Below are 14,003 nucleotides of genomic sequence, written 5' to 3'. Positions count from 1 at the left end.
AAACGAGCTTCAGGGCCGGCTGCACTTTGCCTTTAGCTGACAGTTTGCTTTTCTCCCTCTAACAAACGCCTCATTTCTTTTTCAAACGGAGTCACGGGAACTCATGAAAATGACGCGTAGCTGATCCCTTCTTTCCTTTGAGAGCAGACACTGTGATGACTTTCCTGTTTCTCTGATTTGACCGCCTCTGACCCAGTGAACGGCCACCCAGAACGCCGTGTTATTCATGTCTCAGGGTTTCCATGGGCTTCATTTAATAAGATAATTTCACAGCAATTATAGGCTTTCAACATAGAAATGTAATGTCATGCTTGCTCAGTGACAGATTCTTGGTTTGGATGGAGCTCTATGTGGTCGCTGCTCATTTTCAGAACCGTATGCAGGGGAAATCGCCGTTTTATGCGGGGAGGAACAACAATGAATCCTCCCGCTCTCTTTTCTCTTTAAACGGTTCCTTGTGATAAGCATGAAATCACAGTTATGTGGCGATGCAGCGAACACAGCTTCAATCTCCCGCATGAACCAATGGCAACAATTCCACAAACTGCTGTTTCTCTTCCTGACATCACAACGCAAACCAACTATAGATACAGTCACGTACTACACACCCTGTAAACCCTGCACTGCCACAGAGCCAATTGACATTGAAGCCAGTGGCCGCTCTCAATAACACCAAGGACACAGATTGCATCAACAAAGTTCAACGATCTGTGGTTTCTTTGTCACATTCCTTCACTTTCGCTTGAAATATTTCAGGGTCGTGCAGCAAGGTTCAGCCTCTTTCTGACTTTCTTTAGAGTTGAGCTAGAATCTTTTGTTTATATTTTTAGCACAATAATGTGAAGCAACAATGAGAATTCCATTCATTCGAATGAGTGTGTTCATTAAAGAAACTGATTTTATGTCTAATTATACAATTTATCTTTAACAATCAAGATATATTTTTTAAGGATGATTACTGTGTGTCGACTATCAGAATACTGTCAGCAAACACTCGCATTCATTATTAGGTTCTGATGAAATTCTTAAAGTCAAACCAACCTCAGCTTGATCCATTTGAATTAGTTTATACTGAGTCAATCTGTAGATTATATTATTGTTGTAAGTGGAAGTCCATGTTGGTTTACACTCATGAGCAGCGTTTTTCGCTGAAACTCCCCTTCGGGCTCTGAAGAAGCTAAGATCCACTCCCATTTCCATTTTTCCAAGACCGAAAAGGTTTGAAGAAGTTTTGTTTCAGTCTTGCTGAATTCCTATATCAATGTGTTGTGAAGATTGAGGGAAAAGTAAAGTGTCACGGTGACGTGACGACAGGGTTGCATTTTTAGAGTTTAAATATAGTTGTTGAAAATCTGTTTTAGCATAATCCTGATTAAATCAACCTGATTTCATACAAGTACAGTGTGAAGTAATTTTTGATGATATTGTGTGGTAATATATTTAATGCATTTGATGCATTACTAAAGTTTAACTCACAAATATCACATATAAATGTTAGGGGTGTTTCTACGATGCATTTCAATGCGGACATGGACGACTTTGCGTCGATCTCCAACTCAGTTCCTTTAAAATGAGGCTGAAGTCTTTCAGTTTGCTGCTGCCTTTCAGAAACATTTTATTGTTGCTCTTTTACACTATCTTTTCTTTTTTATATCTATCTTTGCCTGTTTTTTCTTTCCCTGTTTTTCTTCATTTTTCTCATTGCTTTTTGCTCTTGCAAGTAAGTTGTACATGTTTAATATTGTAAAGCATTTAGAATTGCCTTGTTGTTGAAATGTGCCCTACAGTTGAAGTTTCCCTGCCTTGCGTTTATGAAATTAGTAAAGCAGTTACATCTACTTAAGTTTTGATAGGCCATTTGTTTTGGTTTTCTTGCTGCATGGGATATCGCTGTGTCTCCTTGTCATGCTTACTGAGCATAGCTTTAGCATTAACCGTTACCACTTTAATAACGTCTCTTAATTGGAGGAGGAAATATTCAAGTCCCGGAAGGAACATAAAACTTCAGCCTATATCTGCACCGTCCGCCTTGAATAAACATTAGCTTACCTTAATAAGAGCTGTCTGCTGCGATTTGCTTGCTCATAGTTCATCTCAGCTGTTTTGTCTCTTCGTTGTATCACCAATATTAATATTTTAGAGCATCTTCCCTCAAATAGCTGATAAGACCGAGCCCGCTCTTTCAAAGACAATAAATTATGGCAGTGAAAATCAGTTTTGTTTGCGAGCTTGGACACATGAGAACTTTTTATTTAAAGCTGTGGTTTTTAAAACTGAAAGCACTCCCTGTCAAGTGAGTTCACAGGTCATTCACATCAGCGCATCCTCAGATTTATTCAACTGGCATAACCACAAAAAGCATCTTGCTGGTGAAGAGCCGTTGATATCGAGAAATATTGAACAACATTTCTTAGGCCGTGTCCACAACACAGAAGAGAAGCTGTTGAGCTGAATGGTTTCTCATTTAAAACTATTTTGGGATGAGTAAGCGCTGAGTGCCAGAGGTACTTATACTCATATGAAGTGGATGGCCGCAGATTATGAAGCATGATTACACAGCCGTGACATTCACGCTAATAAGAACAGATTAAAATAAAATCTAATGCATATTGGGAGGCTCATGAGAAGGGAGCATCTGCCATAAAGTTCATCTGTGATTATGGTGACTCACTTGTGATGATAAATCACTGACGAAACATCCATTTTTGGTTCCCGTTACCTCACCGGGAAGCTTTTTCAATTTGACATCTGCGGTTTGGTTTGCTTTGTGTCAGAACTGTGGTTTCCTGTTTGTCACCACTGACTTTAGCAATTTCCTGTAATTATTGCTTAAGGATTCAAATTCGATCATATTTTCATCATCTGCCAACCACAGCAACAATACAGCTTTCAAGTAGTATGTGGAAAAATATTCCACCAATGCTGTAAACTGACATTTTCTTGACTAAGGTAAAATGGAGTGCAAAAAAACTTAATGAGCTGTGACTAAATACCACCTGGGTTCTATTTAAATGAAAGGTCACCTGTGGAGTTTTTGACCATGAACTTGCTGTTGACTAACGCTTTAATAAGTAGGTGCTCACAGTGTCTGAATCTCCTGCACTTCATGCATGAGGACATATCAGAACAGCAGAAGCAGAGGAAGGACTGTTCCTGTGCAACACTTAAAATTATATTGTCGTTTAAGGCCATTTATAATACTGTGTTCATACAGATAGATCGATATATGGCAAGTACACAGACATTTGTATGGACAGACGACAAAGTCGGATTGTTATTCCAGGTGACTCTCAACTATAAGACTACACATTGATAAGTAGAAGAACTATTTACTACGACTGTAGTGCGAATCCCCTGTTTCCACGAAGTCGTAGCATTTTAGAAAAATTCCACCTTGATAGCCGTTTTCAGTGGCTCCGAGCTCCATTGTCACATAAAAAGCCACCCAAAAGGCAATGAAAGTTTTCTGTTTTCTCTTGAAAATGTTGTCGCGTAAGCACAGCTTGAGAGGAGCCAGTTGAGGCGGTTCATCTGATTGGGATGCCCCCTGTTCGCCCCCCATTAGAGGTTTACCAGGCACGTTCGATTGGGAGGATGCCTCGAGGTTGGACCAGAACTCACTGGAGAAACCATATCTCTGGTTTGGTCAGTTATCAGCGTCAAATCCGCCAAGAAGAGCTGGAAGAAGATGCAGTGGACAGAGATGCCTGGACATTACATTGCAATCAATTTATGTTTAATAAGGTTTCATTGAATCAGGATCTGGATTACATAATGCCAATGACTCAAATGCAGAACAACAAATTCAATTCAACAAAACCTGTAATGCAACTCTGAAAAGGTTGATAAGAAAGAATAGATTAAAAAAAGAAAAAACAGCAGAATTGATATTCAACTGAATGTAAAAACAAAGAATTGGCTCCATACAAAAATAGAATACTGTTTCTTTTATTATGTGCATAACAGAACAGGCTCACTATGCTTCGCGGGCTCAATGTGACTACTTTTAAATAACCGAACACGTCTCAAATTCATAATTTTATCTGCATTTCACTTTTATATTCTTTTATATTTTTCTGCCGCTGCCACTAAAGTACCAACTTTTTTTCACTCATAACACCAGTTTTCAGTTTTCTTTATAGAGAAGGACTGTCCTACTCTTCCTGTGGTTTCTCACTTTCTTGCAATCATTTTGAACAATCTCGGCTCTCTTGCCTAAACTCAGCCAATTCAAGCCCAATAATAGAAGAAATTCAGGCCCAGGCAGGATGTCCAGGTAATTGAGTAGCAGTCTGGTCAAAAAACAGTCACAAGTCAAAAGCTATTCTAGCTACAAAGTCAATGATTCTGTAAGTCGGCTCTGGGTCTGGACCCGGATTGCTGTCCACCCATTAGTGACTGCAGGAATATATTCAATTGAAAGTAATAAAAGTAGTTTGTCGACTGGTAAATAGAAAATAGCTTATAAATGTGAATAGTACTCAGGTGTTGCATTAATCAAGCAACAACTTAATAGACAAAAAACAACTGAAAAAATTAAATATGACACCTGCATTTCACAGAATAAACAAATCTGTGTGAATCTTTAACGTTCACCCAGTGCCTGCATATATTTTGTATGTGTACTTTAGTTTACGGGTAAACTCATAAATTCGCCTATAACAACTAATTATGTAATAATGGCCAAATACATAACACATGCCAATAAAGTAATAACTTGCCACTAGTGTAATAGGATAATTGAGCCATTGTCATCCTAACATTTGGCCAATAATCTAATAAATTAATACATTAAGTAAAAGAAAGCATCTATTCAAAATGTGATAACTGCAGCCAAAATTGTAATAACACATAAATAGGGTGGCGTTTCTTGGAAATAAAGGCTTTGTTTGCCGGTTTTGTTTATCAAAAATATGCATATGACACAGTCATCAAATTCATTCATTGGGGATACATACGATGAAGCATCTTTTAGTATGATATTAAATTCATAACAGCCAAAATCACAACATTAATGGCCATTTCTATGTTATTTCCCAATATTCTATTATTGTTTGCCACACCTACATTTACCTCGTGCTGGTTAGTCATTCTGAGACATTTGGACAAAACCATTCACAAATTTATTCAGTGTTTTATATTCAATCAAGTGAATTTCTGTTGAATGTTTCTGGTACAGCCAGTCAATAGAGCGAGGCCTGCACTAGAGAGATGTACTGCTCGTGCTTTGTGCTTATTAGAAGAAGGACTGCAGGTCAGCTTCTGTGTAAATCCTTGACTTAATACAAAGCAGTATGAAAAAGAAATGAACCAAAAGGTTAATGAAGCCTTCTCACCCGGATGAAATATGTTTGAACTTTGAGACATTTGAGAAACAGCTGAAAGGAAACAAAAAAGAAAAGAAAAAGAAACGCACACTGCTCCGAAATCTAGAAAACAGTGACCTACATCTGAAGACTACTGCTTTTAAAGATTAGTGGATAAAGATCCTCGCGGGAACAAATAACATTACTCACACTATCAAAAACAGAGGGAAGGTGTCAGACCAGTGAACGCACACACAGCCGTATCTCCATCCACACAAACACAAGCGCACACGCACACGTGCGATGAAGGAGCAGCTGGCTGGGAAGTGGAGACCCAGGTCACGCCGGCCCAGGTGGCAGCGGTATAAAATGACAGTGTGATTTAAGTGCTGTGTCGTTGTAAGGTCTGTTATCTACCGCCGCTAACAGGGCCACGGCGATACGCCCCGACAGCCGGCAACTGCAGCTCAGGAGGTACTGCTGATAACAGAGGCTCAGCCCGTGCAACTTGCCGCCGCAGTGCGCAATTACATGAATCATATGTTTAAGTGGCTGTCAACCACGTTTGCGTCCAGAACTTTTCAGTACCCGCGGCTCTTGTTAGATGGCCCAATCGCGCATGTGATATCTGTTCCTTTTAGAGTGTAATTATTAGCGGTGAGCTCAGTTCAGCCGATGACGGGGTGAATACAGAAAGAAGAGAGGACGACAAGTGACTGTCACATCACACCTGAAACAGTTCAACGTTTTTATTTCTCCATTAATCAATCAACTGTTTCATTTGCTCAAATTTAGGATTGCGGGAGCTCTGGAGCCTGGAGAGGTCACAAAACTAAATCCAACAGGATTTCTTTTTCTATTTTCGGCTGAAAATTTCAGAACTGAGTTCATTTCAGCACTGCAAATTGCTGCAATCAATAATTGGATGAACACTCATCTTCATCTCTGTACATCCTGATCAGCAGTCATTGTTTATTTTTTTTCCCTAAAGCATAAATTGTGCAAGGTGTTGTCGGGCGCTGGCGTGCTGTTTCATTTCCTTCCTGCTCGGAACAACTCCTCAATTTCCTTTGAGGAATACACTGCAACAACAGACACTCCCGTCATCCCAGATCCACAGCATTTGCCAGGTTTGATTGGTTTGTTTACATTCTGGAGAATACACTGAAAGAAGTCAGCATGGTATTTTGTTTTAGTATTTAGTATTTTGGTCTTTTTTTTATTGTCCCTCTAAAATGTTTAAGTGGAAACTCCATTGGTACCGAAATCCAGCTTGATCAGAATCTTGTGACAAAGTAGTTTCATTAGTTCAAAATAATAAAGTACAAAAGAAAATTTAAATTTTTTTTAATTTAGCTGATTTCATTTTCAACTTAGTGGTTGTAAGTGTTGTACAATTAATGTAATATTTTGTAAATGTACATAAGAACACTATAATCTCATCCTGCTAATGGTCTCTATATAAATTAGTTTGAAGGTTTGACCATTACACTGGAGTCCTGGTTTTCCTTCTTTGCAGCATGATGCTGAGTTAATTTAGCATGACCGTGGCGGTCTTTGCAGTAGCCCTCTTTAGAGCTTTTTTAACCTCTACGATTCTGATTCTACTACGGTGTGAGTTCCTCAGCTATATCCAGAAATGGCCGAGCTTCCCGACAAACCATTTGAATCACTTTCTGAGAGACGGTTGCATGGTCGACTGCCAAATCAACCGGCGGTGGAGCTGCATTTCCCTTGATCAAGTAAGCAAGTCAAAGCAGAGGAGGCTCATCTACACGGCTGGCTGCAGCAATCTGGATAATTAGAGCCGTGGTCGATGGCAGTTCCATCTTTCCGACGCCGATGATTATCCCTGCACCATGCAGGAAGCACTGACTGTAAACCAGCGAGCACACATACAAATCACAGGGCAATCTGCAGCACTAAGACTGTTTTAAGAGCATGTTGTGCTGCTTTGGTCTTTAAAACAAGAATGAATGTACTTAACATGGGAGCAATTAGAAAAACCAATTGACAAAGTTTCTTTTGTAGTTTGAATGACTAAATGAGCTGCAAACAGCCAAAAGGTATTAGTGCAGCAAAATGGCAGCAGTTGTCCCCCCCCCCCCCCCGACTACATTTAAATACATTGTGTTGCTGCCTTCTTTCAGGCTAATTCAAAAGCTGTTTCCATGGACACGCATTACCTCTCACTACCAAAATATCTGCAACTAAATTTGATTCGTACACAAAGAGTGACTGACAGGTGCAGTAGCGTAAGTGAAGACAAACCCACTCAGCGCTCACCAGAAATTCATTAAACATGGTTTATTGTCAGGCCTTCTTCTTGGGTCCCTTTTACCGAGCAGTAATGACCGAAACGCTGCATCTCGCCCAGGAGCTTTATGTCCTGTAATGAGATTCTTCTCCCTGAGCATCCCTCCCTAATCCCACGCCTCTATCTGTGCTTTGTGGGACTCCAGAACAGCTGAGCCAAGTCGAACATGGACGCTCTACATGAAATTCAATGTTAACCCTGCCATGCTGAATAGGAGCGAGACAATGGAGCTGCAATGGGACGGATGCTACGCCTATTACCGAACATGTTAATCCTCTTAAGAAGTTAAGAGAGGTCTTGATGACATGGCGGGAAAAGCAGGAATTTAGAGCTCTGCGGAAATAAGCAGAGACCACTATGTGAAATGAGGTTCATCTGAAACAATCGCAGACCCGTCGCCTCGTTCTCGTAGTCATTAACCTGTAATACTCTCTGGAGAATTGATAGAACAGGGACACCCAGGTGGGTTTGTCTTTAAATTACAGTGTAAAGCTCCAACATAAAGCTTTTGTGTCAAACGTCTCCTCCAAACAATGGCCACATATCTTACCGACAGCACTTTGATCTGCAGCTTCAACCAGTTCATTGTGTCTGGGAAGGCTGAACGAGCCAACGTGCTGTCAGGCAAGTTGGGAGACCAGCTGCAACCTCCATGTTTAGAGAGACTGCCAGACTCATACTACCTCATTAACCAGGTTTTCACCAGACCGGCATTTAGGTGATGGATATAAGTAGGCAGCACATCCATCTTAAACTCCACTTGAGTTTAAAGAAATGGCCTCCAGTGCCCTGTAGAGCAACTTCAGAGTCAAAAGTTAAGTAACTTACTATCCTAAACCCTAATGAAAGGGGGATTTAAAATAAGTCCGCTAACACAGGGCAAAGAGACCATCAACATTGATAAAATCAATATTACAGTAGTGAACAGAATGGTAGCCAATACAGAGCAGCAAATCTGAAGGTCAGTGACACTGTGCCAAAACACAGAAAGTGACTGCAACTCACCTGTCCTTTCCTGTCTCCTTCTTAAAGACCGTGTCACAGTAGTTCATCCTTTCATCTGTGTGGATGTAGATACGAGCGTTTGGGTATTTTTCCAACACCTTCATGAGCATGTTGTAAACGACCCCCTTCCCGTCCTTCCTCATGTTTCGCAGTGGACCCCACACCACGTAGATGGTGTCATTGTTCTCGCCGAAGAAGTGGTCGGACTTGTGCACCAGCTGGGGAACGCTGGTGTGGGAGACGACCCTCAGGGTAGTTCGGCGGCCCACGTCCTCCTCGAATCCCTGCGTGGGCGCGTTGTTCATCCGCATGACGCACGGAGAGCTGTCGATGTCCGCGCCGATCGCTTGGCCCAACATCTGTCCAGAGCTGGACACGATGCTGCACACCTCACAGTGCAGCTTCAGTGGCTGGCGGAGAGAAAGAAGGAAAGAGAGAAAGATCACGGTCGGTTCCGCAGCCACCTCCATCACACAAAAACTAGACAATAAAATCTCTAACAATGCTAAAATAATCATAGGTCTCTAGGTATAGGTAATTACAGGTTAGTATGCAGGTTTCTGACTGTGTGGCATTTAATAACGAAACGTGTGTGTGGTTTGTCTTGTTTTTGTTGTCTCATTGAGATGGCAAGTGGCAGTTAAGTGGCTATTTAGTACGGACAGAAATCCAGCCTGAACAGAATCTTGTGACAAAGTAGTCCCATTAGTATACAATGTTAGCGCACAAAAGAAAACACTATTTCTAAATGAGTTCATTTTCAATCTTATGATTCAATTTCTCAATTTAATGTTGAGCAATTTAGGGATTATTGATTTACTGATCTTTGAATATAAAGAAATACAGTGTAAGAACACTATAATCTGATTGTGTTAAAGTTTTCTTCTTGCTTTGAACATCACACTGTAGTCCTGGTCTTGTTTCCTTTGTGGCCTGATGTTGAGTTAATTGAGCATGTCCGTGGCGGTCTTTGCTGTGGCCCCCTTTGGAGCATTGGAACCTCAACAATGTCCAGAAACGACAGAGCTCCAGACGAATCATGTGAAGCATTTGAACTTTCAAACACGTTGCATCTCTCATAACCGTAAAATACAAAAAATTGTAATTGATTATAGATACTAACGACACTTTCTGTGTTGCATTTTGTTATTATAGTGCACATTTGGTTGTGTTGCTGTGTGACACACCGGTAAGTACTGAGGTAGATGAAGAATGATTAAAGAAATAGTAATATATCAAAAGTTAGTTCTGAAGTAGAGACATAAACTTGACTTAATACCAACAATTTGCTCAGTTTGTCAGAGACAGCATCTTTGCAGCTCTTAAGCTGTTTTCATCTCGAACAAAAGCAATAAGGAAACTTTTCTCTGTTTCTATCAACTCATCTCCAGCCAGACTGTGGTACAGTTCTCACAATGCATGCAGACAACAGTATGTTATAAACATTAACAACGGCATATACACCGATATTCGTACAGACAGACGTCCAAGTTGGATTGTTATTACGAGTGGTAACTCCATAAAACTACCAAGTCCTAGGAGAATATTGACTGGGAGTCATGATACTCTGAAGGCAGACATCATTATTATTGTAGATCCACTCATGCATGTGCAGGAGAAGTATTTACCACGACTGTGGTGCACATGTGCAGCAGCGTCTCTGCCATCTAACCGGAGAAGAGTTTTCAAATAGTTACTATTACCCTCCGCTTACACGAAGACAAGAGTTGGAGCTTTTATCACAAAGTTACCCTTTTAGGAACCGTGTTTCAAAAAGTTGTGTTTTCGGGGGCTCAGAGCACCGTTGTCATTGTAAACGAAAGCTTTGCATTTTTACTTGAAAACATTGTCATGTACACGGACCCAAATCATTATCTGAAGCCAAGCTGTGCTGCTGTTAAGTGGTCACTACTTTTCAACCCATCAAAATTCCAATTTCATTTCATTGACAAAGAAAAATGTTCAGACTTTTAAACTTCAAGTTCTTATAAAACAGAAGAACAAGTGTCTTGCAAATACAATAAAACACAGAAATAATAAGCTACTCATAAAATGTTTCTTGTTTCATTACTTTATTATCAAATAAGTTCCAAATCCTTTTCATAACCATCAACAAATATACAACATGTCATGTTGCTTAATATTTATCTAAAAATGTTATAGTTTGAGATATATTTTATGTGTTTAATATTATCAAAGTGATGTTTTGGCAAGAGGCTTGTGTGGTCGGGACATTAAGTGAAATGCACTTGGTAATGATGAATAAAAATGTATATTTTCATCAGGATTTACAGGCTTCTATATTTTTCTTCTGGACCTTATGATTGATGTCACACCGTCCAGAGCTAACAGAGATTAAGTTAATTAAATATGAGACCTAGGAGGTTACACCTGTGACAGCGCAGCGCAGGAAAGAAAGGACGTTGTGTTATGTACCTTGCTGTAATTTTTAAACATATCTTATTGTACTTTAGTGAAGCAAAGGGATTGGCAATGAATCTACAATAAGAGCTCTTACGCAAGGCGAGGAAGAAAGCCTTCTCCGAATCAGAAATGGGAAATTTAGTTAATGGAAGCTAATATGCTTGGTTTGTTTTGATGAGATTAAACTTACTTAAATGAATGAACGCAAGGAAAAGTTAGAGGAAGAAAAGCAACGTGTTATGACTAAGCCCTTTTTATCACACGCTCAATAGAAACTAACTGTAACCTTACTGGGTTTGAATACAAATTGCATTTTTGCTGCATTCAAGCGGCAAACGTGACGCTCGTTTTTTCGAACAAAAGAGTTTTGACGCGCAAACAGAATCCCACAAGACAATCCAGGTAAGTTTTATTTCAGCTGCAGTCACTGCCATTGTTGCGGCTACACAAGATTGACTGCTCGGAGAGGAAATAACAATCAAGCTGATTTTGTTTCTAAAAAAAAACATAATTCTCTGGGCAGATTGCTCCAGTAAAGCCTCCCGCTATTGCTTTTTCTCTCTTTCACAGATTCAATCAGGGGTTAAGAAATGATCTCGGGACCTGGGCAGGTAGTTCTCCATTTACTGGATGGTTGAAACACACATCGCCGCAGCCTTGAGCTGTCAGCAGCTCGTCTATCATCACTCACTCCCCTCTGCCCAGTTCATAACTCCATCACGCCTTTCAGCGCACACAGATTGACCGGGCTCTGTGGGGAACACTGGCTGGATAACTGCATGTGCGACAAAGGAGTTTGTGATTGGAAAACGTACCACCGAGGAGCTCCTGAGCAAGGCATTTAACCTACTGCTGCCGCAATAAAGCGCCTCAGAGACAAAAATTAATCAGCCCATGTTGTATTAAAATGGTTCAGTGTGTCTGCAGCTACACATCTACATTATAAAAGAAGTGTATTAATCCTCATCTAGTAATTCACAAACAGACATTTTGCAGCAATTGTGTGAATTTTACATCCTGTATATCGGTAAAATGTTACAGCCCCCCTCTCCTCAGCTGTGATTCATGCTCCCGCTTCAGGTTCACTACAGCCACATTTCAGCGTGGCATGCAGTTACCGCACACAGAGTGCACTTTTATAATCCCAATAATTCTGGCAGCCTGATAAATACAAAATCTACTCAGCAAAGCCTCCGATTTTAATGCATGAGTGTATTAAAAATAAAGAGGGTTATTTAAAAAAGAAAAAGAAGAAGAAAAGCAAGCCTGAAGCCGCTGCCATGGTCATCATTAAATTATAGCAGTGGGGTGTGAACTTAACCTTGACGCTCATTAAAATGCTCTGAACACGATTAATTAATCAGCAATAATTATTACATTAACATGCCAAGTATCTTGGTGTAAAATGCCTCAGTGGGACTCAAAGTCCTTCTGGAAAAAATTTATTGATTATCTCTAGCAGTCCGTATGGGGAAAAGAGATTAAAACCAGATGCTACTCTTGGGGCAATCGCATTACACTGAGGAGCAAAATTCAAACATTATGTTGTGTACAACAAGTCCGTTCTCTTTATTTACATACAGTAATTTAACATCGGCCTCAGACATTCACATGGTCAGAACACCAAGTGGGATGTTTATTACAGGTGACTCTCCACTCTAAAACTCCCAAGTCTCAGAAGAATATGGACTGGGAGTCATGTCACTCTAGAGGCAAACATTGTTGTTAGTGTTGATTTACTCGTGCATGTGCAGTAAAACTGTTTACTGTGGCCGCGGTGTGCACGTGAAACGTTTCAAAAAAGTTGGGTTTTAAACTAAAACTAAAAATCGAAACTAATCGTACTTTATTAATGCCCTTGGGGAAATTCCGGTTTTCTGCACTGACCCATCCTATTCCAAGGATGAGGAGGTGCAGCCACAATACGCTGTTCCAGCTGAGCCGATGGAGGTTCAGTGTCTTGCTCAGGGACCCAAGGTGGTGACCTGTCAGCTGTGGGATTCGAACTCCTCAACCCAATTCCACTTCTGGAACGTCTAGGCCACCACTGCTCCCTTTTGGGTCATGTACACGGACGCCCGAAACGCAACAAAAGTTTCCCGTTTCTCTTTAAAACATTGTCATAAACAGAGCCTCAGATTTGTAATTTTGCGGTAAAAGTAGCAGTGAAGTGCGGCTGTCTCTCTCTGTCCTGCTCTCAGCTTTAACGTCATCCAGAGTTTGAATGCCCCCCCCCCCCCCCGTGCTGGAAATGGATTCACATTCACTAAATGAGCACAAGCTCAGTGTCATATAGGAGCTGTCTGCTGTTGTCAGTGTCTACATGGTCAGAACTGGTTCGGCTTCAATTGTACCATCCTTGTGGGAGAACTTGCAGTTACAAATAGAATAATGACCAATTAACTGGCCAAAATAACATGTGCACTACCAAGTAATTGAAAATGTTCGCTGAGTGACCCACGCAGTGCTGACAGCTCGAGGAAATGATGCTGGTTCTCATTGGTGCGTGGTCTCTTTGATCTGGTTTTGCCATTAGTCCCTCCACCGTCTTTTAAAGAATAACTTCCCTTCCATTCATCCACAGTCGGTTAAAGTAACCCACTATAACTGGGATGAGAGAAAGTATTGGTATAATTACAGCTATTTGCAGTGTGAACTTAGTAGTTATTGCGCTTTACATCAAGTATGGGTATAACAACTATAAAAATAAATGAAAAATGGACAATGCAGGTAACCGGACCAGCTGGTTAGCTATGGTATTTATTTTTACAAAAAACATTTCCCACACTGATAGAAACACACTCACTATCATATTTAAAGTAAATTAACAACATGGATTTGTATTACGGTGTGCACCCTCACAGATACAAGAGGAAAATGAACCTCTAAATTTGTTAAAGCTCGGAAAGTGTTGGACTCTGGGACTGCTGTAGCTGTAGCCAGCAGAAATA

The 14,003-nt window shown here is 40.5% G+C and overlaps 1 protein-coding gene across 1 annotated transcript in view; it reads right to left on the bottom strand.

The window, feature by feature from the left end:
* st6galnac3 (ST6 (alpha-N-acetyl-neuraminyl-2,3-beta-galactosyl-1,3)-N-acetylgalactosaminide alpha-2,6-sialyltransferase 3) overlaps positions 1 to 14,003 on the bottom strand; it is a 76,541-nt gene that overhangs the window by 32,128 nt on the left and 30,410 nt on the right. The window contains exon 3 of the mRNA XM_080463277.1: positions 8,629 to 9,038. Coding sequence (XP_080319403.1) covers positions 8,629 to 9,038 — 410 coding nt within the window. The remainder of the gene's footprint in view (positions 1 to 8,628; positions 9,039 to 14,003) is intronic.

The sequence above is a fragment of the Lipophrys pholis genome (assembly GCF_963383615.2).
Source record: "Lipophrys pholis genome assembly, chromosome: 1".
NCBI classification, from domain to species: domain Eukaryota; kingdom Metazoa; phylum Chordata; class Actinopteri; order Blenniiformes; family Blenniidae; genus Lipophrys; species Lipophrys pholis.
Note: the sequence above shows the minus strand (reverse complement) of the source record. Positions and strands in the feature narration are given on the sequence as shown.